Source organism: Aplysia californica, unplaced genomic scaffold (genome assembly GCF_000002075.1).
Source record: "Aplysia californica isolate F4 #8 unplaced genomic scaffold, AplCal3.0 scaffold00081, whole genome shotgun sequence".
NCBI classification, from domain to species: Eukaryota; Metazoa; Mollusca; class Gastropoda; order Aplysiida; family Aplysiidae; genus Aplysia; species Aplysia californica.
The window spans coordinates 1,589,307-1,616,985 of NW_004797351.1; the positions used below are offsets into that span (position 1 = coordinate 1,589,307).

At 38.7% G+C, this 27,679-nt stretch overlaps 1 protein-coding gene across 2 annotated transcripts in view; it reads left to right on the top strand.

Annotated features, from left to right (window-relative positions):
- The window catches only part of LOC101860083 (cytochrome P450 1A1), a 32,421-nt gene extending 10,551 nt beyond the window's left edge, over positions 1 to 21,870 (top strand). For both annotated transcript variants that reach the window (XM_013080336.2, XM_005094420.3), the window contains exons 7-11: positions 2,571 to 2,779; positions 6,984 to 7,112; positions 9,400 to 9,504; positions 11,240 to 11,371; positions 19,073 to 21,870. In XM_013080336.2, the coding sequence (XP_012935790.1) occupies positions 2,571 to 2,779; positions 6,984 to 7,112; positions 9,400 to 9,504; positions 11,240 to 11,371; positions 19,073 to 19,419 (922 nt within the window). In that variant the 3' untranslated portion in view covers positions 19,420 to 21,870. The remainder of the gene's footprint in view (positions 1 to 2,570; positions 2,780 to 6,983; positions 7,113 to 9,399; positions 9,505 to 11,239; positions 11,372 to 19,072) is intronic.
- Positions 21,871 to 27,679: the final 5,809 nt, after the last annotated feature.

The window sequence follows — 27,679 nt, forward strand, 5'->3', positions numbered from 1 at the left end:
CACTTGCCGTTTTCATGATTAGAAAGTAGATCTAGGTGTAATGTCAATGCCATTCTCTTCTGAAACAAAGGATCAGATAACTTTCGGATTAGATCCAAAAGAAAAAGGACTCTGCCCATCTCATAGTCACACTAGATTCATGAAAAATCTGCTCATTTAAGTACAAATCCTGTGTAAATTGACAGTTCAATGGTGAAATGTCATCTCAACTCTGTGACAGAGAATGCCACCGTAAAACTCCTTAGCATAGCCTACATTGGGATGTAAGACTGTCGTACGAGAAAAATAGACTACGACACTTATAAAATTTTAACTCTGCATACCCATATTATCAAAATGTTCAAAATTTTACACAACTGAACTATTTTCATTACTGGTTGCATTTCAAACCAAAAAAAGTGTGTTTGTTTAGTTTCCACTTCATCACTGAGGAAAAAGAATTACAGCAGACTGTTTGACACAAAAGCCATTTAACACAGAATTACTGTTACCGTGAATTTTAAACGATTTCAAATCCATCTTGTTTTGAAAGAGGACAAATCATACAAATCCCATGAAGTTTCTGCAGGGTTTTATTGCATGTAAAAGTTTACGTCTCCTGCAAATATACAGAAAAAAATATATGACAATAGTATCGTAGTATTGTGAGTAAATATTTGAAAGTGAACAAGTCGCACAAGTACGGTATTTAATTTAATTGACCTACATAGATCTAGCATAACTACTACAGGCAGCAATAAACCTAGATCTAATGAATCTAAGTTCCACTTACCATAGGATTTATATAATTTTCTAAATTATATTATTGTCTCCATCGCTGCAACGGATACAGTTGCAACAGAACCGCACTTTCAGTATGAGACAGTATTTTATCTTTCAGCCTTTACAAAATGAAACCTTGTAGATCTAATAAAACTGTTTGAATGAACAAAATTTTATCAAAAGGATGTTTTTTTCTTGTGGGTGCTATGGTTTTATCGCAATGACGAGTGAATTGTCATACACTGCCGACAACGTTACAACCACAACGAAGACTTTGTTTTCTTTACAAAAACAACTTAACTGTAAACTGTCTACAATACAAACATTTTGAATTCAATCCTAATGATACAATTAACCGACTGAGGGGTTGAACAAACAAAGAAACAGTAATAAAGAGGTAGAGGAAGCATCATTGTTGTGGTTGCATCGGGGGTGACATTTCCACTTTGTCATCACTTGGTCACCTCTTTGTCATGATTTCCACTTCTATGGAAAGCACTGTGCCCTTTCTGTGTTCGCAGTGACGGTATTGTTAAAACAGATTGAGTAAATTGTCTTAAGACGACTATGATTCCATTTATATTCTTAATTTGCAAAATATACCATGTCAAACGTGACGGTCGTATCGAACTTACTTTAACGTGATGGTTGTATCTCATGCTGCAAAGTTGGTGTGACAACAGTCAACAGGATGTGCACTCATTGTGAAGATTCAAAAGAAAAAGAGTCTTCTGGTTTTGAATATAGCAGTTGGAGCAGTTTCCTTTCAGAGCATTTTAAAGCACAAAATTGAGAAGACAACGAAACAAAATGATTGCGTTGTGGTCAGCAAAAAGTGACGACGACATAGATCTACCTTTAAAGGGACTACTTTTTTTGTAGACTTAGGCAATTAATACTTATGTTTTGCCTGTTCACATAATTGAAAGTAGCTCCAGTGTCTATATAAGTTAAGAACAAGTCCCCCCTTCACTCCCTAGCCCAAGGATGATGTTGTTTTATTAACAACAGTTTTGCGCGACATACAATACAACCAAAACGCGATTTTTTACTATAGGCCCATGGGCAGTGTATCAGGACGAAATGGAAAGAAAAACATGCGTGAGAGAAGCCATACATTCCTATTTACAGGGGGATACAAAATTAAGCACACAAGTCCAGTTCTTTTTTTATTTATTTGGCTTCCATTGGGCTTTGCACAGAATTACGTTTTTGGAAAGAAAGAACACCCCTATAATTCATGAAGATTTAGTAGATTAAAAAAACAAATAGAAAGATACCTATTAATGCTATTGCATGTTATCTCTTGAGATATTCGTTAGTGCTCTACACAAGAAAAACAAGTAGATTTAGCAGTAAAACAATGTTTTTGGGGTTCTAAAAAGCCTACCCCTCAGTTGGGTGACGTTTTGGCAATGGCTCATATGCATTTATTAACAAATGGTGAGAGAGTGTTTTTATGCGAAGTGTGTTTTTGTCCTAACATTTCAGATTTTAGATATAATGGTAATCTTTCCTTTACCCAGTACTGCAACTGCACAACCTACAGCAAACGTGTAAACACTAAGGCACCAATGAGATGGGATGCCCATGCAAAAAATTTTTTTACTGCAGAAAAATAATCAAGTCAAAGTGATAATAAGACAGCTGTGGTTGCTTAAGTAAACATTTTTTAGCGTGGTCTCAACATGTTAGTTTTTAGATTTGATTTTAAAAAGAATACGAGTTGTTGGCTCATATTGATTGATTGATTCTTTTTTTAATTGTCACTTTTACTAAATTATTCTTTTTTGCATAAACTTCTCCAGAATGGAATTGGATGATCCAGAGTTTGTTGGTCTTATAAATTTGTTTGATGAGGCGAATGACCTCTTTGGGAATGGATTCCTGGAAGACTTCTTTCCCCCATTGCGATTGTACCCAACCAAGAAGTTTACGAGAACTATGGAACTCTTTGGGAAATTTAATCAATTTATTTATAGTCGCTTGCAGGAGCAAAAGGAGAAGTTTGACCCAGGTAAGACAACTTCTTTTCTCCATCTGCTAAGACTCAACTCTTGCAGCTTTGAGCACTACTGAACTGTTTTCCCATGCTAGCAATTTAATTGTTGCTGGTAATTTTGTCGACTCATGAAAATAATCACAAAACAAAGTCTATGGAATTAATATGCAATTTTTTTGGTCATGATTGTTTTTGTTGGGGTTTTTTTGGCTATTTTTCCTAAAATGAAGATCTAACCTTGTAAATTTTTAGCTTATTTTTTAGATTAATTAACTTGCCATGAAAATCCAACTCGGTGCTTACATTGGCCAGGTAGATATGTAAATGCCACTTACTCCAGTAAACGGGAGATCACAAGGTGCACGCCACTTACATTACCAGTTGGAAATCTGTAGATCTAGTCTTTCTCACTTTCCCATTCACTGTCATCTCTTCGCATCATACATACTTGTGACAACAATCCTCTTCAAGGCCATAATCAAGGATAATTCCATCATTTCACCATCTAAATAATCTCTTGGGAGTCTTATGTTTTAAGCAACAGAGGAACAGTATTTTGATAACAGAAGCATAATTACACAAAATTTCACAAAATCAATCAAAGACTTATACAGGCTCAAAGGTTAATCAAGAAGAGGAGTGTCTCCTTGACCTTTCCCACACTACATAACACATAGGTCTCGTTAGTTTGGATGGAAATAGAGTTATATTCCTCTGAAGACAAACACCTTAAAGTGAGAATACTCGACGATGGCATAAGGACAGAGGCCTGTCTTGTGAAAAAATCTAGTCCTTGTCTCTGAATGACTTAATTATTGGCTGTTTTCAATTGTGATTTTGCGAGTAAAGATTTAAGGCGTGGATAATTGGCAAGTGCTCTGGTGTGGTTTGCTTCTTCTTTCCTATCAAACATCCATCGTCTTTATCTCCCCTTCTTCTTTTTTATGTTTGTTACTCTCTTGTAACTCCTCTAATCTTCTGGCGCTCATATGACCTTATGCAGTTTCGAGCGCCGTAAAACCTCTACTAAACAAACAAGATTTTTGGCTAAAGAATGTCCCTTCAAAATGTTTTCTTAGTATTTAATCACAGAGAAAGTGAAGACTGTTCGTTTTTGTTTTTATTTAACTGCAATTATAGTAAATTGTACGCTAAATAAATTCAGTATTCAAGGCCCAATTGCACCAACATGCAGACATAAGAGTAAAGATGCTTACAAATTAAAAAATTAAAAATTAGCGCTTTATAAGTTTATATTATATTAAGAATTTACAAGTCCTAGACCCTTCTCTTTAATACTGTCAACAACTTTTGAATTGTGTTCTTGTCCAGTCCTCAAGCCTCTTCAGCAAGATCAAGTTTGGATCTCCTAACTTAAAGATATATGATAAGGAGGTTGAGGTTGATGTATAATCTATTATGATATTATGACTGCTGTAAGGGCAACCTCGAGAGCCCCTTGACATAATGACACACCGATCCAGTGTCATGTCTATTTGAGTCATCCTTCATAAAAATGTTTGGCTTATTATGCATTTTCAAAATATTGGATTTATATGTGTATTGACAAGCATAAAGCACTTACCTGCTTCTAGTTTTTTCGGGAGAGAGAGAGACAGAGAGAGAGAGAGAGAGGGGGGGGGGGGGAGGGGGGGATGGCAAATAAGTAACTGAAATTAACGTCAACAGAAATGGTTCAGAATAACATTTATTCTGTTTTGTGTTGTCTTGTTTTGTATTTGTTTGTTTTTTGTTGTTGTTGTTGTTGTTGTTGGTTTTTTTGGGGGGGGATTATGTACCAGTTTTCATAAAGTGGGTGAATCTGCTACATTCAAACCTATGCACATCGTTCAATCATTTTAAGTTTTGCTGTACTGTAAACACAAAACGTTTTGCTGTTTTAAAATGTAATTTTTGCCAATTTCGCGAACTGAGACCGACTCACTTGCAAATTAAATCAAATCCTTCAATGATGGCTATACTGTACAGGTACATATTTTTTTAGATTTTGGTCAGTGTTTTACGGCGCTCACAACTGCGTAAGGTCATATGAGCGCACTGGACATACCAAACATTTTCAGTTGATAGGTAATTTTGAATTTTATCCGAGTGGTGGCCGAAGCCTAATCTTATCGATTTTGGACCACCAAGGGATCTTTCTTGTGGGCAATTTGCTCACAGGACCTCCGAAATTTGTAGCCCTTGTTTGAGAAGGCTAGATGTAGATCTTACGTACCATAAAACCAGGGGTGTGGCTGAAAGACAGCTGTAAGAAGGAGCCAAGGAGAAGCAGTAGAACGGCCACAGAAAGAGTCAGGAGCCCAGAGTAGAAGCGAAGACTGTTAACCATCCCTCCCCTAACCCATTTCTCTTTGTTGTAAGACAAAACAGCTGACTCATTTGTCTGATGGAGCTGTGATTAGAAAGCACAATATGAATATCACATGTACGCTGACGATACACAGTTATATAAATCTGTTCCACCATCAGATGTTGAAACCTTGCTTACTACGATGGGTCTGTGCATTGATGACATCAAAAAGTGGATGGTTGATAATAAGCTCCAGCTTAATGAAAATAAAACTGAAATTCTGTTATGTAACCCAAAGAAAAGCCATATCCCCGTAGACATTGATCATATTTGTACTGCAAATGAAAAACTGTATTTTACTAATAAAGTAAAAAATCTGGGAGTGTATTTTGATTCAAAATTGTCAATGGAACATCATATCAATTATTTATGTACCATTTTATTTTGTGAATTGCGTAGAATTGGTCATATGTCTATGTTTTTGAATGAACACTCGTTGAAAACGCTCGTTTCATCTTTCTTGTTTTCACGCATCGATTATTGCAGTGCTTTACTAGCTAACTTACCAAATACATCTCGTCACAAGTTACAACGTTTTCAAAATCATGCTGCTAGGCTTGTACTAAAGAAAAAGAAGAGGGACCACATTACTCCCATGTTAAGAACGTTGCATTGGCTTCCCGTGTCAGCTAGAATGTCATATAAAATTGCAATATTATGTCATAAATGTGTCAATAACAAAGCTCCCTCATATCTTAGAGATCTCATCCAGATTTATGTTCCATCTAGATCAATAAGATCAGGCGATCAGTATCTTTTAAGAGTTCCTAGAAAAGGGGGTAAAAAATTAGCTGAAAGATCGTTCTCCCACCTTGCTCCGTCAGTTTGGAACTCTCTTCCCCAACCCTTGAGACATACAACATCTGAGTCTAAATTTTAAAAATCTTTAAAGACACATTTAATGACATCCTTTTTATGTCAGTAGATTTATGTTCCATACAATGTTATGTAAATGACTATGTATCCCTTTATGTATTTTGTGAATTGCAGTGTATAAATTTTATGCTCATTTCGTGACGATGTGTAAGCGTGTGCGTATGATAAGCAAGTAGATGTGTGTGTGTGTGTGTGTGTGTGTGTGTGTGTGTGTGTGTGTGTGTGTGTGTGTGTGTGTGTGTTTGGCATACATGTGTGTGCACATGTGTGCGTGTTATGTGTTCCTGAGTGTGTATGCGTGTGTTTGTGTGTGTGTATGCGTATATGTGTGTGTGTTTGTGTGTGTATGAGTCTGTGTATTTGTGTGTGTGTGTGTCGCGTGCATGAATATTGTTCGTACATGCATTTATGTAAAGTGCCTAGAGCTGTGTTTACAAGGGAGTGGGCGCTATAGAAATGATCTTCATTATTATTATTATTATTATGTACTAGCTAATGCTCAGTAAGCTCAAAAAAAAAAAGAAAACTTAAGGCTTGAAAGAGGTGTAAATACAATTTGCAAATCAGTATGAGGCAGCACGTGGGAGGAGGGTGGGTTCTTCCTTTTTTTTGCCCCTGTGTTCTTTCAGTCTGTCTGTCTTGCTTTTCCTTGCTCTAATTTACCTTTATTAAAGGCTTTAGTGAATCTGTTTGTGTCTTTTTACTCTGACAATGACAAATTTAAATTGAGATGATTATGATTCTAGGTGACCTCTACTAGCTAGAAAAAGGAGTACTCCATAGATGTAAATACCTTAAGATGTCTTTTTGCTTTTGATGATAATTAATATAGGGAAGTAAAAGATTTGTTTTAGCGTTCATTGTTTCTCAGACAGACCCAATAACATTCTGAGACATTCTCAGATTCCTGGAAAGTTGGATACTAAATTTTCTTAATGGTGGTTTAAACAAATGAACTTTTTTTTGGTCCAGAGAATGTGACAAACTTGACCGATAACATCATCCTAGCCAAGCAGGAAGTGGAAGCAGACACCAAGTCGCCAGTGTCCGCCTTGTTCACAGACACACATGCGTCCCAAACTCTTGGAGATGTGTTCGGAGGTGAGCAAAACAATGATTGCGACCTTCTCTCAGATCATATCTAGTAGCAGTTAATTCTGTATTTTGCTACCCCCACATCGCATAATCAACCAGTCTCTGAAAGTATAACGATATAATATCAGGCTTTTCATCTTCCACACTGAGGGGGAATGAATTTGATTTTGAATTGGAAGAAAACATTTTTAGAGTATGTTTTCTTTTTGAGATTTATCCCTGGTTCTAAAATTGAACTCTTCTAAGTTCATCATCTTCCAAATTGATGCTTTTAGTAGTTCAGTAGAGTAAGATGTTGTTGAACTTTGAAGTAAACGGCAGGACTGTTTTGTGTGGCATTTGTGATGTCCTGTTGTTGCTAAAGAATTGAGATCGATTTTAGTATGGGATGTCTATTTTATTTTTATGGAGTATCTCTATCTTTCTGCTGGGATGTTGTATCCCATTATCTCGAATTGGGGCTGATAGAGATGGAAGAAAACCCCATCATGAAGTAAGGAAAATTTGTCGATGAGGCTGTAAAACAGTAAACATGAATTACAAATTGATCTTGCAGAAATCATGTTCACTTTGTCCTTTATATTATATTACTTACGAAACTCACTTTCTATCTCTGGTTCTAATTTTTGTCCGAAGAAGCGTTGTTTTCTCTCATATTTCATTGCTCATTATGTTTGTCCATACAGTTACCATTTTATAATGTTAGTTGTGAGGGAGGAAGTGAATGGATGAGTGAGAGAGAAAGAGGGAAGCAATGCACAGAGAGAGAAAGAGTGAAAGAGAGAAAAGAAAGGGAGATGATACTATGTGTACATTCTTGTGTCACAAAAGCTTGTGAAAGCACATTGTTAATTGTTTTTCATGGAGGATTAATTAAGTAATATGTGAGGCAGCGTTGTGAAATCGAGCCTTAGCCAAAATAGTGAAATCGAAGAAATAGGCAGTTTCCTGTCAGTTTGGCAATTTTTGTCTAAATTTTTTGTTTTTTGGCTTAACACCTTTTATGTCGATTTAAAAACACATTTCCATGTGATTACTGAAAAATAATGATTAAAAGCACAAAAGATGTGATTTTTTTCAGTTTTCAAAGACTCTCAAACTATTGAAGTTATCAAAATTTTGCAACCGACTTCTTTCTAATTTTACCTATTAAACTTGGCAACCCCTCCTCCTTCAATTGCAAATATTTCTACTTCTATTCCAGATAGATGAGTATTTTGTAAATCGAAAGAAAGGCAAGTGAATAAGCTTTCAGATGATACCAATAGCTGTACATGACTAAAAATTGACGAGTGCCTGATTCCACCACATTGTGACACATATATAATCTTATCTATCTTGTCTAACACCATCACAGATGGAAGAATTTTGTCAACTCTTGCTGAAGTAATCAAAGTCAAAATATAGAAAGTAGTCTGACAATACCTGCTGGGGAGAATTTGTATCTTAAGTAAAGGGTGTCTTTAGATGCAAGTTATTGTTCAAAATCGAGTCGAATTATGTGGGGCCCCCTACTGAATAGATTTTGTTTTAAATGTATGAATGTTTTGAGACTGGTTGATTGTGTATGAAGTAGGCTATTATCTGACATTATTTAGGAAGTGTTTTATGTTAACTGTTATACCGGTTCTATCTCTTCTTCTCTCCTACCCCCCGGGGCGGTGCCACTGACTGAAGTGTCTTTAGGCCATTTCCAAAGGGGGGACATTTCTCGTTCTAGTGCACAGTAGAATTGTAAATGGGCTGATCTAACAAAGTCATGCTCATAACTGTGCCTGAACTACAACAGGAAACTGCTGCTTTTTCTTTCCTAATCTTTACTATCGTCATTTCCTCTACTTCTTTTGTATGTTTGTCACACACTTGTGACCCGCTATTTCCGGGGCGCCTTGATAGTCGAAGCAGACTGTGCAGCTGAAGATAGAGAGGTGAGCAGAGTAAGTCTGATTCCCTGTAAGGACTACTCTGTTGACATTCACCCCTTGGCGCTCATATGACCTTATGCAGTTGCGAGCGCTGTAAAACTTCTACTATAAAAACTTCTTCTCTCCCCTCTCCCCCCTACTTCAAGATAATCAACCCCTTAAGTTTTTTTTAGCTCATGACAGTTCCTATTGAAAGACTTTATATTGCCAGTTTGAGGTCATACTTGTAGTGCATATCAAGCATATGTTGGGTAAAAAATTATTGTGTATACTACTGGCATACTGCTACAGACCCAAGTAAATAACAACGCCATTGTTAGAATGATCATGTGCTTAATGTGAAATGTGACCATTGTGTGTGTGTTCAGGTGGAGTGGACACTACAAGAATACAGTTGGGTTGGATATTCCTGGTCATTTCTACACGTCCAGACATTAAGGAGAAGGTCCAGGAGGAAGTTGACAGAGTTATTGGTAAGCACTGCGCCATTATCATACCTTCTATCATTTGTCCTTCTCAACATGGTTTTACCTCTTAGCGCGGCATGTTCTACTTATTACCACCTATAATGATAGTGTCAGAGGGCGCCACTGGTCTTACTTTCTTCTCAGTTTTTTCTGTCATTCTTACTTTTTCGCGTGATCTCTTGATGGCAGTAACAATATTCTTTTTACTTGAAACTAAGTTAAAGTTAAACAACTGTCCCTTGAGGTCGATCTGGAAAACCCATCACTCTTTCTGCTTTGTGATTAGGAATATGAAACTCATGCATTTTTGTGACATGGTGTTTAGGTGTATGGTTAGAGGAATGTGTCTTTGAGAATGATTCAATACAGTAGTCTCCGCCTAAACGCAAACCATATAAAAGCACGCTCCGCTCAAATGCACGCTTTTGTCATGATGGTTTTTTAAACTATATAATTTAGACGTACAAATGCACAGTCACTCCCTCTAAACGCACGCTCCAGTCTGCGTTAGGTGGTTACACACCGACAGGTAAAGCTTGACAGGGGAAAATTTTCACTACAACCTGCACAGCCTGCATAAGACAAGCCTAGACTGCCCCTCACACCGAACAAAAGAGAGTGATGGACAGAGTTTTCACATCCAACTTTCCACAGACACATAGATCTAGGGTTGGTTGGTGAAATGTTGGGGGGTTGGGGTACTGAAATGTTTTTTGATTGGTCACTGGAAATGCATCTTTGAGAGAAGGTTTCTGACTACTGTTTGGGTGACTGCATGTAATGTTTTAGTTAGACCTTGGCCTATGATGCGTAACCCGCGTGAATGCTGTAAAACATAAGATAGGCCTCTCAAAGATTAAAGATTAGTCAAGTAAGCCTAATCAGTTGCACTTGAAGAACTTGAAGCGTACTTGTTCAATGAATCACAAGAGAAATGTTTCTCTGAATGTAGAAATCTATGATTCTGAAGTCGTTTGTGAATTTGCGGTCTGGGATGGTCGCTTGGAAAGCCACATGGCTTGGCTGTCGTCTCTATGACTATCACCAACAGTTTCCTCTGAGGCTATCTGTTCCCGACAGTCTATGGTGAATAATATCATACATTACGTTGAGTCTGCAACCGCCCCCCCCCCCCCTCCCTTTCCACACCTTTTAGTTTTAAGTTGTATTCTTAACCGCACATTGGGGGAATCCTTCTTGAAACAGTCACGTGTCTTAACATTATCGGCCAGTGACCCCCCCCCACCCCCAAGGGAGGTCACTAGAATATCAAGGCAATGAGATGACTGCTTCGCTTCCTCCCTTTGCTAAGGTTCATGTAAACGTACGCTCCGTGTAAACACACCCTAAAGAGCCCTCCGGAGCAGCGTGCATTTAGGCGGAGACTACTGTATCTCTAGCTCAAAAACAGGGCACTTCACAACAGCAACTAGTAGTGGAATGTTACTGTTTCTGTTCCCATTTGTGATATTGTGATACCGTTGCTTGTTATTAATGTTATGAATGTCATTGTAAATAAATCTCTCTACCGGGATCAACAAAGTTTTTTTCTTTCTTAAACAAGTACTATGTTTCACTGAGCTCGAGGGAGTGGTTACAGGGCCCTGCTAGTGAGTCCTACTTTTTCCCTCTGTTGTTTCCATCTGTCTCTTTTAGTGTTTCATTGCACTAAATAACTATAATTGGCCAATGTGCATGTCTTTTCCCTAACAGTTAAAGAATTGGGCTCATTTTGTTGCAGGGGACAAGATACCAGGCAAGGAGCACAGAGCTAAGCTGGTCTACACGGAGGCCGTCATGCTGGAAGCGATGAGACTGTTCCCAGTGGCCCCCCTTGGAGTGCCTCATGAGACCCTGCAGGACACAACCATTGGTGGGTAGAAGTCGTGGGAGAGTGGGTGGCACTTCTCACAAACATGTTTCTATTTATAAAACTAGGACTTAAATGTGCTCAATTTGTCACAGCACAAAGCCACTGTGCATTGTACCATCTTCGTAGGTTATACAACAGTAATTTATAAGGGGTTGACTGGTTTTATAGCTCTTTATAGTAATTTTCTTCATAAATTAATAGTAAAGGTTGAATCATGTTCATTTGTTAACTTTTATTATTTTAAAGGCTGACTGTAAATACACGGTATACACCTAAATACCGCACAGAGTGGGAGCTGGCAGTAAATACACAGTATACGTATAAAGACCGCACAGAGGGGAGCTGACAATAAATACACGGTATACCATACGTGCAAAGATATGGTATACCGTGGGCTTGCAGCCCGGGTCGGTTTTAGGCCCCATTTACACATACAGTTCATTGATCGACAAACTGTAGGATATCGAAACGATTTTTAAAAACTGTACGTCTAAAATGGAACTTCTCTCATCGACAAACTGTCAGTTTAACGATGACCCAGATCTAGTGTCCATCGGTTAAACTGTCAGTTTGTCGATGAATGAACTGTATGTAAAAGGATCCTTAAGAGTGAGATACACGTATAGATCTTATTCTGGCTGAAGGCCTAGATTTCTGGGCTATTCTCAATTGGTAACCAACGGCAAAGTAGGTCTAATGGAAATCGTCAGTTGTGCTTCTGCTTTGGGTACCAGCACCAATGGACTTCGCACGCCTTGAGAAAGTGGGTCACATGGACATAGTGTTGTGGTATACTAATCCAAACCTGTGTGGGTTTTTTTTAATCTTCTTTCACGAAGAAGGCTCCCTAAGCCAATGGTTCTTACCCTTCCCAGAAGGTCGATATTTACTAGCAACTAGTACGTCGTAACCCAAAATAGACCAGACCTTTATGTGTACACATGTAGGCCTACATGTTGATGTAGTAAAATACATCGTGACCCATTTTTGTTTTTGAGGGGAAAATAACCTGATGATGCATGAGTTTTTAGACGTGACAATAACATGATAAGTACTTGGCTGGGGAGAACTGTTGTAAAGAAATGTGTCTCAGGCATACTTTGGACCAATACAGCCGACTACGGATGAGTTGATGTCATCGGGGGAATGAAAAAAGATCAACTCATCCGAAGATCAACTTTACCGTCGGGACCACAAAACAACAAAGTTTTTCCCCAGCTCATGCTCATAATAATACATTATAATTTTAGTCGGCCACTGTGGTAAAAATCGTGGCGACAGGAAAGGTTGCCGAGAGATTTATTTATTCACGTCAATCATCACAGCGCGGGTGTCTCACCGTGAGCACACGTGCGTGTGTGTGTGTGTGTGTGTGAGAGAGAGAGAGATAGAGAGAGAGAGAGAGGGAGGGGGGGGTTGCAAGCGTCCACTGACGGCTATACTAGTAATATGCTTGTAATCGTAACATGTAACTCTGCAACAATCTTATCAACTTGCATTCTCACTGCGCTGATTAAGTTTTGTATTCCTAGTAAAACTATGACCGTTTGCCATGTTCTTAATTCTCACAATGTACAATGTCTGTTATACACAAACTGTAGATCACTACTAAAACCCCTTGAAAAGTGAACGGTATTACCGAAAAGAACGTTTTACACAGGTATGTTTTAGGTAAATAACGTTTAGATGGTAACAATTCTTACTGGAACTCCAAACTATTGAAAGGAAATATTACACTAATTATTAAGTTACTGTCGAGAATACTTTTTCAACCCAATATGTTATGCTGAAATGTTACTGTATTACCCAGTATTCATTGTCTCATGATGCACCATACCCTTTGACTTTGACCTTGAGTGGAGGAGAAGCCGCAACGGACGTGGTTATTGCGTCATGGTGTCAAATACTCAAGGATCTTAATAGAAACTCTTTGATCTGAGCCCACACCCGCTCTTCCGCTTCCCTCTCTGTACTTGATCACTCTTTACCATATTCATTTTGTTTTCAGAACCAAATAAATTTCCTGCCCTCCCTTAGCACTCGCCAAATAGAACAGCCTGTGAGCCATATATTGAAAGCACACTATAAGATCATCTTCATGAAGAACTAGACCTGACACAGACATCGTCCATCATGGTTCACTATTCTTTTCTCTGTATGGGTGCTCTAAAAAAACACACTCATTACATATATTATATCTTATGCTTTCACCGTCACCCACAATTCAAGTTCTGTAAGTTGTTCTTGGTCTACTGACCATCTACGCCTGCCTCTTTTGCCTTCTATTTTTTTTTTCAGTGAGAGCAATGATCAAGGCGTTTATGTTGTAGAAACTGCATTAAAATTTGTCTCTTCCTAATACTTCACATTACTGTATGGCTTCTCTCACTATTGCCTCATTTCATTTCCTTCCATTATTTAATCCTCAATGTCTCCTAAGAAACCACATCTTTTTGCTTTTATTTATTTTCACTATATTATAATAAGATACTGATTATTGTTATTGGGTGGTATTCTAAATAACATAGGCAAAAAACAAAAAAATCATTCTTAACGTAACGTAGTGGTGGACCGGCAGCATGTTGCCCGGACTCTGACCCTGTGGTCACGATGACCTCACGGCATGTGCGCTCACAAACTAAAGTATCTTGAATGTGACACAGTGCGAATATTTATCTATCACAGTGTACGGGTGTAAACACCCGGTCACTAGATAGGCTATAAGACATGAAATGTGTCACAGGGGATAGGGTTAAAAATTTATGACTCAAAAATGGCAAACACAGGGGGTTTTTCTATGTTATATTATATAAATGTCTGGTCTATTTTGGGGTCACCACGGACAATGAGGGCTAAAATTCTCTTTGGTGAGGGGGTATTAGGGCCTACGTAATATATAATGCCATAACCTGCTAACACAAAGCCACCAAGTTACCTCTCAAAGCTACCAGGTTTTAGGGCGGTTAGGGACAAACCAGAAGATAGTCAAAGGAGGGTTGTCTTTCCGAGGGCCTAGTAATTCAGAATCAGATCTAGATCTAGGTCTCTGCATCTGATTGGGCAATTTCAAAAGGTAGGCTAGGCCTATGCTTTACTGTGATTGGCACTTTCAACAATTTATGTTTTAGTAATTTCCTCCACCAAACGGTCGGTTATCATAAGCCAAATTGGTATCCTAAAACTGTCCTCTTAAATTCTGCACGGTGGGGGGTCTAGCAGTAAATACACATATATCATGTATTTTACCCATACCCTATTTTAAAACATGTGCAGCGGTGTGAAAGGCGAACATTTTGTGAGAGACTGAACTGAGTCTTGTTGACTCCAACCAGGTCAGTGCGTAGATTTGTTGTTTGGGATTTTTTTTTTCTATGTATTCGGTGTTCTCTCACAAAGTAGCCTACCTGTTAAAGCAGCTTACTGCTCCAGCCTCAAGAAAGTGAGAATTGTCTGTGAAAATGCTAAAAGGAAAAAAGTGCGTCATGATATTGCCCACTGAGGGTCTTGAAAAGTGTTGCAATAATACTAGGACAAGGAGAAAAACATTCGCTGTTTTTTTCAATCGTGGATCAGTTTAACTTCAGGTTTCAATATTAAATATATGTGTGTATATATATATATATATATATATATATATATATATATATATATATATATATATATATATATATATATATATATATATATATATATATATATAATAACTTTTGGCAGGATCAGTCCCATACATGCTAGGTAGCTCCCCAAAGATAGGATCTGTCTAAAGTAAAAACTTGGCGGGGGTTTCTTACCTTTCAAAATACCTGTTCGTTTTGTATAAACCTGATTTTTTTTTAATCTATAGCTGCCATTAACCCAATTAGACCATATGCAATGAGGAACATGGAAATACACATTGCTTTGACATATTATGTGTCATTAATTTTTTAACCTGATTTGCTTCTACAAGTATTTAAATTTATGAATGTCACAGACTTGTTGTTTCGTGAGTTTACTAGCGTGAGTGACCTTTTTTCTCTCACTTTACTCTCCATTTTGTTAAGGAAAGATTCTGAGAAATTCTCCTATTTTTGGTCTTCAAGGAGTTGGCAGCTGTGTATAGGCGAGGCTTTAAATGAAAAAAAGATGGGTTTTTTTATGTCCAGGTGTTCTTTTGTATTATCCGCAAAAGATTTGTGCCAGTTGCCTATCTAGTCATACATCATACAGATTGACCTGTTCTACCATTCTCATGTAATGCAACTTAACCCTTTAAGGATGGATCAGCCACATATGTCCAACCAGCAGACCAAAGGCAGTGTTGAGGCACATTTCAAACCACCATATGCAAATCAGAAACACAAACTGCATTATTTCAAAGTATGTATGTTGTCGCCTACCTTTGTAAGTTGCAGATAAATAAGACAGAAATCTGTAGGAACAAAGAAATTATGTTTCTTTAAACTAAGTAGCGTAATCACGGCCCAGGGATGCCACTGGACTTTAGTAAAAATAACTGAAAATTTTTTTAGACTAGATTTAGCATGCGACAAAGCAATAAATGCAACAAAACTATATCATATCAGTTCAACAATGAAACAAAGTTCCGTACGGACGATGCCCAAAATAACTGAATGACGACTTCCCTGTCACGGCCTCGCAGCCTTAGTAGTTTCGGTGAAATCGGGTCATTCAGATCGCTGTTTCTTTGCTCTTTCGCTATAAAACACCAAATGCTGTACACCTTGCAAAAGTTCAGCCTTTCCTAGTTACAATGGTGTAAGTTGTATATATATATCCGAAAATAAAGAGCTGGAGAATCGCAGTGGAAAGCGAAGCCTGTCGTGGTCGGAACGCATGGTCAGCCGGTTCAAAAATTGACATGCATGCATTCAAATGCTTTGCGGAAAGATTGATGATGAAATACCATCTCTTTATTGGTGAAGAACTGTAGAGCTTTGAAAGGGCTTTCACGTAGTATATTTTTGGCCTTTGGTGTTTAAATAGAAAGCCTTTAAAAATATCGTCAAAGTTTTCAAAGATCATTTTTTTACACAAAATATGTAAAATACCGGCTCAAAAAAGATACCAATAGAAAGAACAGCTCATTTTCTATTAGGATAAAGTGATCGGCTTGGAATTATTTTCCATCAATCCTTCAGCGATACTCGGAAAGCATGTGACCCCCCACACAGGGAGCATTCAGTACTCTATAGTCTGTCCTCAGAGAAAGTTGTATTTGAAAATAGCAAAAGTTGCCAAAAGTTGCAAGAAAAATCAACATAAGTTGCAATAGCTAAAATGCCATGGAATTATTGGAATACATTGTTGGTATGCTCATTGCAATCAAAGTAACCAACGTGAGCTTAGCTGGATCAAAATCAAAAGTTAAAAGTGAATGTCTACCGTACCCCCTCCCCCCAAAAAAACCCAACTGCATGGAGGGTGCATAGTGTACATGTGTCAGGTTCTTAAACTTAAACTCCCGCTGACATTTGGCAGGTGTGACCAGCGTGGTTTTGGGGCTGTTCAAATATAATCGCACACCTTTTTGGGGATTTTTGTCCCCCCCCCCCCAATCCCATAATACTAATATGTATTTGCTTATAATAATATCACATTTATATTGCGCAAATCTGTGTTACAATCATTGGTCTATGCGCTTTACTTTTACATAATAGTATTCATGAAAAACATGCATACACACATGTGACATAATAAATATGGTTCATGTATTAGCGTAACTTTTCCGGAAAAGTGAATAGCAGAGTTTACTCCTTTTTATGTCATGTTTGTTTAAAAAAATTATGTTGTCATAAATTAGTTTCCTTGTTATTTTTTCACCTTACAAAAGTAGTATTACGTTGGTTCAGAACCCCCCTTTTCTTACACTTTTCTTTTACAGGAGTCAAACTCACCCCCACCCCTAATAGCTGTCCCCGGGGTTTTATGCAACCCGCATAATTTAGCAAAATTTGATCATTTTTTGCATAATTTCTGATTATTTTCCTTTATCATTCTTTGTTAAAATTAACAGAATCGCATAATTTCACATTTTTTGGCTCAGTTTGCATAATTTTAGAATTTTTCTTGCATAAAACGACGGGGACAAGGCTTTTTCCAGGCGTAAGATTATATTTGAACATCCCCTTTAGGGTTATTCTGGATGAATCGAATCATGTCTAGATCTACCCTCCTAGCCTAAGATTTAAAGTCTTTCTCAAATTTTTATACTAGTTCTATCTACCTGGTGCTACAGAACCAAGCAAGCTAAGTAATCAGACGATCGTGTTAACGATTGAGTTTACTCTATAGATATCTAGATCTAGAAGAAGTAGAAAAGATGATTCAGTTCAAACAGGACTATTGGGGAGGTCAGTCAGGAAGGGTCGGTTTGCTAGACAGACTGATGGCGCAAAGTGCTGTCGTGGCACAAATCGATCGCACCCAACTCGTTGCCTAAAAAACAAAAGCGTTTTTTCAGGTGCGCCCTGTAGTGCAAAGAAGTGGATATATCTAATTTCAGGTACGAATTGTCCCCCGTCGTGTCATTATTTTAAGTTGTGGAAGACAATTTCGGTTATTTTTACCGAAATTAAATTATTATTTTTCCAACTTTTGCAAAAAAACTGCCTAAAATTTGCGAATTCACGAAAATGGCAAAAGTTGCACAAAAGTTGCGCTGAGGCCAAAAGTTGCATGCGCAACTTGTGGGTTGCGCGCGCTAATTTCTCTGAGGACAGTATAGTATAGAGCCAGCTTGCTCGCCACAAGGGGCAGTGCGACGCCGGCCGGGACAACACTTTGTGTTTTTGTCGAAATAGCGATAAATCATTGTGTTTGAGGCAAAAAAAATACTGATTTGTACTGATCTCACAGTCTTGAAAAAATATTAGGTTCCATCTATGTTATAGTGGTTGTACTATGTTAATGTGGAGATGTTTGGTTCCCTTGGTACTCTTTTATTATCTGTCAAACATGGGGTTGCAGCCTGTTAGCGACTTTAGCAAATGTTGATATTTAAACAGCTACCATTCACTTTGGTACCAAAATTCTCAGGCAATATACGCCTTTCATGGAACAGATAAATTTGGCATACATCTACTTTGAAAATTTAGTTTCTGGTACGGGGGCTCTCGTGGCCTAGAGGTTAAGGTGTTGGCCTCTCATTCAAAGGTCCTGGGTTCGAATCCAGGTAGCGACCGAACTTTCCTATTTTCTAGCAATGTTCTGTCGTCTGCTTTCATCTCCTCTTTCTGCCCCCACCCCATCACCTCCTTTGCCCCCTCCTCTGGGCTCCTGACTCTTTCTGCAGCCTTTCTACTGCTACTCCTTGGCTCCTTCTTACTGCTGTCTTTCAGCCTCACCCCTGATCTTCTGGTAGGAAAGATCTACACTTAACCTTCTCGGATAAGGGCGAAAAATCTCGGAGGGCCCATGTGCAAGTTGCGAATGTTAAAGACCCTTTGGTGGTCTAACATCGATAAGAGTAGGTTTTGGCTACCACCCGGGCAAAATTCAAAATTTCCTACCAATTGAAAAAGTGCAATGTGTCCCGTGCGCTCATATGACCTTATGCAGTTGCGAGCACCGTAAAACACTTACCCCCCCCCAAAAAAAAATCTTGTACCTATTTAAAGAGCCCTAAAGTATGTCTTTGTGGGTTCTGGAATTTTTAAAAAACGCTTTTTCAATTAGTTATCCTGTCTCATCATTTTCTAGGTGACTACGAGATCCCCGCAAAGACAACAGTGTTTCCCAATCAAATCGAAATCTTGCATGATCCAAATCTCTGGGAGGACCCACTCACTTTCAAGCCGGAGAGGTTCCTGGATGAATCTGGCACAAAACTAGTGGCCAAGGGACAAGGTTGGGTCCCATTCTCAATGGGTCACCGAGTGTGCCTGGGCGAGTCGCTGGCCAGACTTCAGATCCTCTACGTCTTAGCTGGCCTGGTGCAGAAACTCAACTTCAGTCTGAGTAAGGACAGTTGTCCGGACCTCAAGTGTAACCAAGACGGCTTGGTCAACAAACCCAAGAAATACAAACTGATTGTTACCAGCCGCTAAGATGGGCTCTGTAGCCTACATTATGTTTGAGCACTGAGAAAAGTGTTTCTATGTTATGTGAATCCATTCGATATAATGTAAGATGAAACATTTTGATAGCCTTTTCAGATCATTAAATACGATTTGTCAGTTCCAATTTTGTAACTGTTCAATTGACTACATGTAAATTTGTTATTTCTTGAATTGATAAAACATTTGCATTAACATTTCAATCTTTGTACGGTTGTTTTATTGAAATTTGTCTAAAAGTATTTTGATAAGAAAATGTGTTCGTTTTACAAGTAGTACTTACTAGTACCTTTATTAACATGTTACCCATTTATTACATTGCTTTTTGACCAAATATGTTTATTGTAATACATTGTTAGAAAGGGTTTCTAATGCCCATAAGATATAAACATAAAGAGCCAGGCAAATTGATTGTAATTGATCCCCTCCGTCTGTGATCATTTTTTTAAAAAAAATAATTGATGGGCATGTTTTTGCTGTTGTTATGCTGTCAATGCTGCAAATTTGAACTGGATTTTGGGACAAAAAAGTGAGTACTGTTGTTGTTTTTTTAATGATATTTCAGTTTCAGAGTTTGAATTTTTTTCCTGTTAAATCTGGGTTCCACTGGAAAGAGAATTAAGTGCGCTTTGACTCTGACTGAAAACAAGATATTGTGTAAAACAGAAATAATGACAACAACTACAACTAACAAGTCAAATAGTTTCATGGATATCTGATGCATTAGATTTAAGTTCTACAGTCATTTCAGCAAGTGATTTGACAGCTTGAAACAGGAAGCTCAACTAGCCAAAATTATTTCACGGAGTGGGTTTTGTCGAAATAAAGAGAAAGATATCTGTTTGGCTTGTCATTTTGCAGTTTAATGATAATAGAGCGTTTGTATGCCACAAATTCCCACTCAACAGCAAGCTCTAGGAACTTTACAATCTATATCATTACCCTAGCAGACTTGATAGCATTCTGAAACAATCTCAACTTCATGGGAAGCATGCAGTGCAAGCTGCCATTTATTGGTGCTATAACACAAACATAATGCACTTTCTATGGCCGGGTACCTATTCTGACATTGGGTGAAGTGAGGAAAATTCTTGTAAAGTCACGAGCTGCAGCTCGAACCCCCAAACCCGCAACCGTATAGACAAAAGTAACAGGAAAATTAGATAAATAAGATCTGCCACCCACTTCATCGCATGATTGGATGGCCAGAGGTAACATACCGACCAAAACCTCAGGAGGTGAGCAAAGACTAATAAAGTTTTGTGAAGGATTCTGTAATTGTAGTGAATCTAGGTCCTGTTCCAGTGAGGTGCAGAGAGGCTGATGTTTGCAAAAAATGTTAATTTATCATTCCAATAACCAGGTCTCTACCATCTGTATACTCAGTAGCATTCTGTCAAATTTAATTAGTTCTTGTTCACCCTGACTGAAACCAGCCAGGTAAATGTGCTGGGCGAGAATCCAACAGGCCAAAAACTGCCAGGCTTGCTCCTTATTTCTTCTATGGTAAGCTTGGCTATGGTGCTGATAAAATAGTTCACAAGATTTTTGCTGTTGACTGTTTGGGTTTTTTTCAACAAGTGAGGAAAATGTGTCAGAGAAAGTTGTTGACCAAATGGACACCCATTGATGGCAAGGAATGTGAACAAGAAAAAAGAAAGGTTTAATTTCAGCTCTCTTTCTCCACATGCATGAGTTGACCCACATTTTGCACTGCCTTTGTAATTTGTTTACGAAAATGAAGAAGTCTGTGACATCTTGTCTTAGTTCTCCTGTAAGTAAGATACTCATGCAGCAAATACTGTGCATTAAGTGCAGTCTATTTTGATTAAATTCAGCAAGAAATTGTGCTTCAAAATGTTTGTGAGTTTTAGACTTTTTAAACAAATGAACTGTATTTTTGTTAATCATGACTGAGATATTTCGAAATGTTTTATTATATAAATGTTAATGTTTCTGATATTATAAAATGATTTTCCAATTTATTCGCCTCAGTGACTCTAGTGCAGGGCATGGACATCAGATACTGTATGACACAGATACTGTCTTTTAGCAGTTGATATGGATACTTCTTTTGATTTCATGTCTTCAATCTAGTTTTACAGATTGTAATCTATATATATATATATAGATAAATACTTTGCTATTCTATAAAAAAATGTATCTTCATTTTATATATATATTTAAACTTTTTAGAATGTCTATTTTTTTACTTTCTTATGGTTCTCACCAGTTTTGAATGTTTTTACTATACTATTAATGTATGTTGGTTTTTTTAAACTTCCTTTTGATCTTATTGCCCATCTTTTCACATATATCCTCATACTATGTACTGGGTGAAGAAACTTCAGTTTTCTTGTCAAACTACTCACTTCTCAAAACCGGTTTTAAAAAACACTACAAAAAAAGTTAATAAAAACCAACCTATTTACTTGGAACAAATTGTTGTTTCTTTTTATTAAATGAGTGTGCTAAGTAGTATTAGTATATTGTTGTACCAGCAGTCTTCACTGATATATCTTAGTACCCATTTTTCTCTCTTACATTCTTACAATCTTACAAGTAGGGGCCTACAGTAGTCTCTGCCTAAAAGTACGCTCCGCTCAAATACACACTTCCGTAATATGACGTGTTTTTTTTTTACTATATATATAATTTAGACGTATAAACGCACGGTCACACCCTCTAAACGCACGCTCCGATCCGCGAAACACGTCTGACAGGTAAAGCTTGACGAAGGGAACTTTTTACTACTGTACAACCTGCACAGCTTGCATAATAAGACAAGCCTATACAACCGTTGGTGAGACGAGACTGCCCCTCACGCCGAACAAAGAGAGTGATGGACAGCGTTTTCACACCCAACTTTCCACAGACACATAGGTCAAGGACTGGTCGGTGAAATGTTGGGGGGTTGGGGGACTGAAATGTTTTTTGAGTGGTCACTGGAAATGCATCTTAATTCTTTGAGAGAAGGTTTCTGACTGGTGTTTGGGTGACTGCATGTAATATTTAGTTAGACCTAGGCCTATGATGCGCGACACGCGTGAATTCTGTAAGACACTAGATAGGCCTCTATAGGATTAAAGATAAGTCAAGTAAGCCTAACAGCTGGACTCGAAGATCTTATAATGTGTTCAACGAATCACAAGAGAAATGTTTCTCTGAATGTAGAGATCTATGATTCTGATGTCGTCCAGGAATTTAGTATTTACAGTCCGGGGTGGGCCGCCGTCTCTAGGACTATCACCAACAGTTTCCTCTTAGGGCAGTGGCGGGGCGCCATTGGTGCAAGCACTCCACCTAACCCTGGCCTTCCTTCACCCCCCCCCCCCCCCCCCCCCCCATTTTGTAATTATTCTAAACCAGTCTGTGCAATCAGTGCTCTAGATACTAGTACAGTAGTCTCCGCCTAAGATCCCGCCGCATACGATCCCGGTTCGCTTAAGATCCCGCTGTTTTAAGAAAACAGAATTTTTACTATACAAAAGTCACCCCTAAGATCCCGCTCTGATTCACGATGAAAGTCTACATTCGGCTACGATCCCGCATTTCAGATCATAATTTGCGGAACAAAAACCCGGGCGGGAACAGCCGATCAACCAAGAGTGAAAAGTTGAGATCAATAAACTGTCCGTCGTATTAAAGATCAGTCACTATCGTGAATGTGATCACATACACGTTGTAAAACTCGATGAAGCGATACAATGTTTGCCCCAGACGGAATCACAACGGGGTGTGAACTGACCAACACGTTTGTTTTCCCCGAACATCGCACTCACACCTGAGCTCTCCCCCCTAAACTTACATCACTCGCTGGGTGGGTGGGGCCTACATGTTCGCACCAGGCGGGATCACATTGAACAGTGAACTCTTCCCTGGCCATTGCAGCAGTTGTCTCTACTCCCGAATTCGGGAGACAGACTGAATTTTAATTGATGTGGTCACAACGTAATGGTGAGTAACGACAAAGGCGGTTCGGGGGGAAGGGGGGAGGCGGGGACTCGGTCAGAGATGGAAAGCTATAAATGTTCTACAGGTAAGGGGGAGGGGCAACTGGATAAGCGTAGATCCTGAGACTCATGATAGGATAATAATGTGAAAATTGCTCGCCTCATCCCACTATGCACTGTAATAGGCCATCAAGGTTAACCACTCTTTGCTCGCCATATTATTATGTCATAAACCCACCAAGGGTTCACGTCAGTTCATTTAAGAGTGGAGGGAGACCATTTTACAGATCGTGAGCCTTAACATGGGTCACATGTGGGTTCGTCGGTTAAGATCCCGGTTCGCTTTAATCCGTGCGATCCGTCACCCGCTGGCTGCGCGAGCGGCAATGAAGAGACAGACGGCGAGGCGCTTTTCCCTTTCGTCAACCCGCAGCCACCTCCCGAATCGTCAACCACCCCCAACCTTTGACACGGGTCAAACTTCCATCTATTTATAGGTAGTTAAATCTACCGGAACATGTATTAGGCGAAGTGATGTGCAATGATAGTCGCACTAGAGAGATTGTTTTGGTCTCTCTTTACTCATCTGCACCACACGAATTTAATTGATGTTTTTCCCTGGACTCTGCCTTTACTAAAGTCTAGTAGTAATCTAATTGCAGGTTGCAGATTTAATAAATTGCTCTGAGAGAGAGAGAGAGAGAGAGAGAGAGAGAGAGAGAGAGAGAGAGAGAGAGAAGGGGGAGGAGTAGATCTTGCGAGAACTCTCGGGCAAAGCAAAATGGCGACCCGCGTAGTTCGGTCGATTCGAAAAGTGAAAGAGCCATAGCATCTTTGTAGACGATCAAATTAGCTTTCTTTTGTGCTATAGCGTCATTTTTTTCTTTGCTTTTGTCAATTTGATCACCCACACCGATAGAAAGCATTTCGAAATTAGGAAAAACAGGTCTTGTTTCTCACTCGGTGAGAATAGCCAACGCTGGCAAGTCTCACCCGGGGTGAGAGGTCAATCGTTGGGTTTTTATTCTCACCCCGGGTGAGGATAGCCACTTCCTTACTTAAATGATTAGGTGATTAAACTTGATCTCTTATTGACAATATAAAAGTCAATTTAAGCTTCATTTCGTTAGAAAACAGCGTGTTAGGTTTGCTAACTTCATAGACTTTGTGTTAAACAACACTTTTAACAAAACGAATCCATACAAACCTAGGCTTGGCCTTTGTAATCTCGAAGGTTTAGAAGTAGAAGTAGAAGAGTCTACTACTAGAGTCTAGTCCAATTTATTTAATCTCTTGAATGTACTGGATAACAACAGAAATCTGCAACCTGCCACTAGATTACAACTCTAGATCTAGATCTAGGTTCGAGATTTTAGTAAAGGCAGAGTCCAGGGAAAAAACTTCAAGAAATTCTCGTGGTGATGAGTAAAGAGAGACCAAAACAATCTCAATAAATAATATATCGCGACTATCACGGCACATCACTTCACCTAGGGCCTATACATGTTCCGGTAACTACCTACTACCTATAAATAGATGGAAGTTTGACCCGTGTCAAAGGTTAGGGGGTGGTGACGATTCGGGAGGTGGCTGCGGGTTGACGAAAGGGAAAAGCGCGACGGCGAGGAGGGTTTATGCTCTTCACACCGCTTGCGGTCGTGTCTGCAGGGAGCAAGCAAAATCTTTGCACCAAAGTTATTTTTGTCACTGTAGAGAAATCTAGGAATCGTTCTTCCCGCACAAGAAGAAAGGTGCGTGAAACTCCTCTTTGCAGCGCCAATTTGGTGCAAGCTAAAATTTTGATCCAAGTTTCCGCTAGCATCTACTACACTAGAGGTTACGGTAGGCCTAACTCAGTGAAGAATGAGTAGATCTATCGAAACTGTTGTCTCCCTCTATTGTGTAGCAAGTCCTGTTAAGGACAGTTAAGGTAATAAACTTCCAAATTGAGTCTGGTTGTTGGTGCTGCACGAAGTAGATCTAATTATAAATCTTTAAATCTTCTCAGGTTGTGAGCATAGTGAGTTGTTAGTATTGTTTCATTTTATTGCAGCTTTTATGCGGTTTCATCTAGAAACCGTTGTAAATATCGAAAGATGTAGATTACGGGATATCTTGCAGATTCTAACTGACTTTCTCTAGAAATCTAGATGAATCACGTTAACGCTTTGCTTCTTGTGCCATTCAGCAGGCTACAGTTAGAAGAGAAAGTGCGCGTAAAAGAGCTTGGTCCTCATTAGCCGCGGTATTTTGAGCTCAAGAATAAATTAGAATAATGTTCGCTCTTTTTCCTGTACGTAGTATGATAAGTATGAATGGCTTACGCTGAGCTTGTCCAACAAGAAATTGTACTGTTTCCATTGTGTTTTCTCTCTCTCTCTCTCTCTCTCTCTCTCTCTCTCTCTCTCTCTCTCTCTCTCTCTCTCTCTCTCTCTCTCTCGCACACAAACACGCTCAGAGAGACTCGCAGAAAGCAATAGAAAGAACAGACCACACCAGAGCGCCTGCGTACCGCTCATTACAATTTTAATAGTAGCTAGCTAGCCTATTGCTCATTTGTTCACTTTCCAATTATGCACCACCTTGTCTGCAAACCACGCGACGCCACTGCTTAGGCTATCTGTTCCCGACATTTTATGGTGCATAATATTATTATTATTACGGAACATTGAATCTGTCTCTCTGCCCCCCTCCCCACTCAACGCCTTTGTATTTTTAACAGCAGTCGGGTGAATCTTTCACAAAACTGTCACGTGTCGTCACATTATCGGCCAAAGTGATTTAAGTGACCCCCACCCACAGAATTCTACACTTATAGAAGCGGAACTCTGTAGAATTCTGTGCCCCCACCCCAAAGGGAGGTCACTAGAATATCTAGGTAATGAGATGACTGCGTCCCCTTAATTTATAAGCACACGCTAAGTAGGCGTTTAGGCGGAGACTACTGTATATGTATGATGTGTAGATCAAGATCTACCAAGGAGATTAAAAGTTCTAAACTCCTTGATGTGTACAAACCCCCACTTTCTTCACTGGGTGCAGTTTCTGTGAATTTGAGATTGGGGGAACACCAGCTTGTACTTGTAGCTGTCTTTATTTGGGACTTGTGAAGTGGGGAAAATACTGTGAAAGAATAAACGAAGAGAAAAAGACACACCTGCGCCTGCTGTTGAAAGCTTGCTTTCATTTAGTTCTTCTCGTTAACATAACAGCCAAAACCAAAAAACAGACGTAGCAGGTCAAGACGGTGGGCACTGGCCTAGTTGCCCCCCTCCAAACCCTTCTCACACACTTTTATATATATTCAATAAATTATGATAACTTTTCAATACATTGTATAATTCAAGTCATTCAAAGTAGACCTGCAGCAAAATATCTCTCTAATTCAATTGATTTTTTGGGGCTTCATTCTCAGTCGCAAATCTGGACTTGAAATTTCGTTATTTCTTTTCATCACCAGCAAGTCCATGAGGAGCAATACTGGAAAAAACAAGAAAAAGATAGTAGTATCCAATTAGAAAGGGATTTCTTTCCATTCTTAGACCCTAAAAAATGTTCTGACTGGCAGCCGTGTGTTGCCCATTACCTTTACTATAGTCCTAATCTACACATTTGTGACATCAATGAAAAGAAACCTACCTATTGTAACTCTATATTTGAATAATGAAGTTAAAAAGGATACAGTTAATAAAAGAACAAACATTTTTATCCTGAACATGATTTTGATACAAGGCACATGTGTGTCCTGATAAAATATTATGCAAGAGATGAGTTCATCCGATAGTGACATCTGTTCCAGAAGTTCCATTTCCATAGCAACAAAAGTACCAAAAGTGAAAACAAGATTTCAAGATTATTTAGCAAGTAATCAATTTGCCTTGCATCTGATTTTTCTCAACCCCCTTGTACTTCACTCAAAATACTTTTAATTTCATTATATTTACATTATAATTATAATGGAAATTTTTTGCCTTGAGTTGCAAAGTTGTCCCAGTTTGTGAAGACTCCTAAAGGAGGTAAACGGCATACTGTGACATAAATAATGTTAATATTTTTTTCCACGGAAACATCAGAATTACTTATAAGTACAATATAATCCACTTCTTATATTGACAGCCGATGTACCGACATTTTGACATATCGACATATTTTCCAATTACGAAATTTTTCCTTCAATATCTTCATTAAACAATTTCTCTTATAATACATGTATCTGACTTTTTTTTCGGCCCACTCTACTTTATCGATATATTTATATGCTTCCTGGGTACCTGGCGAAGCCCACGACATAAATGGGG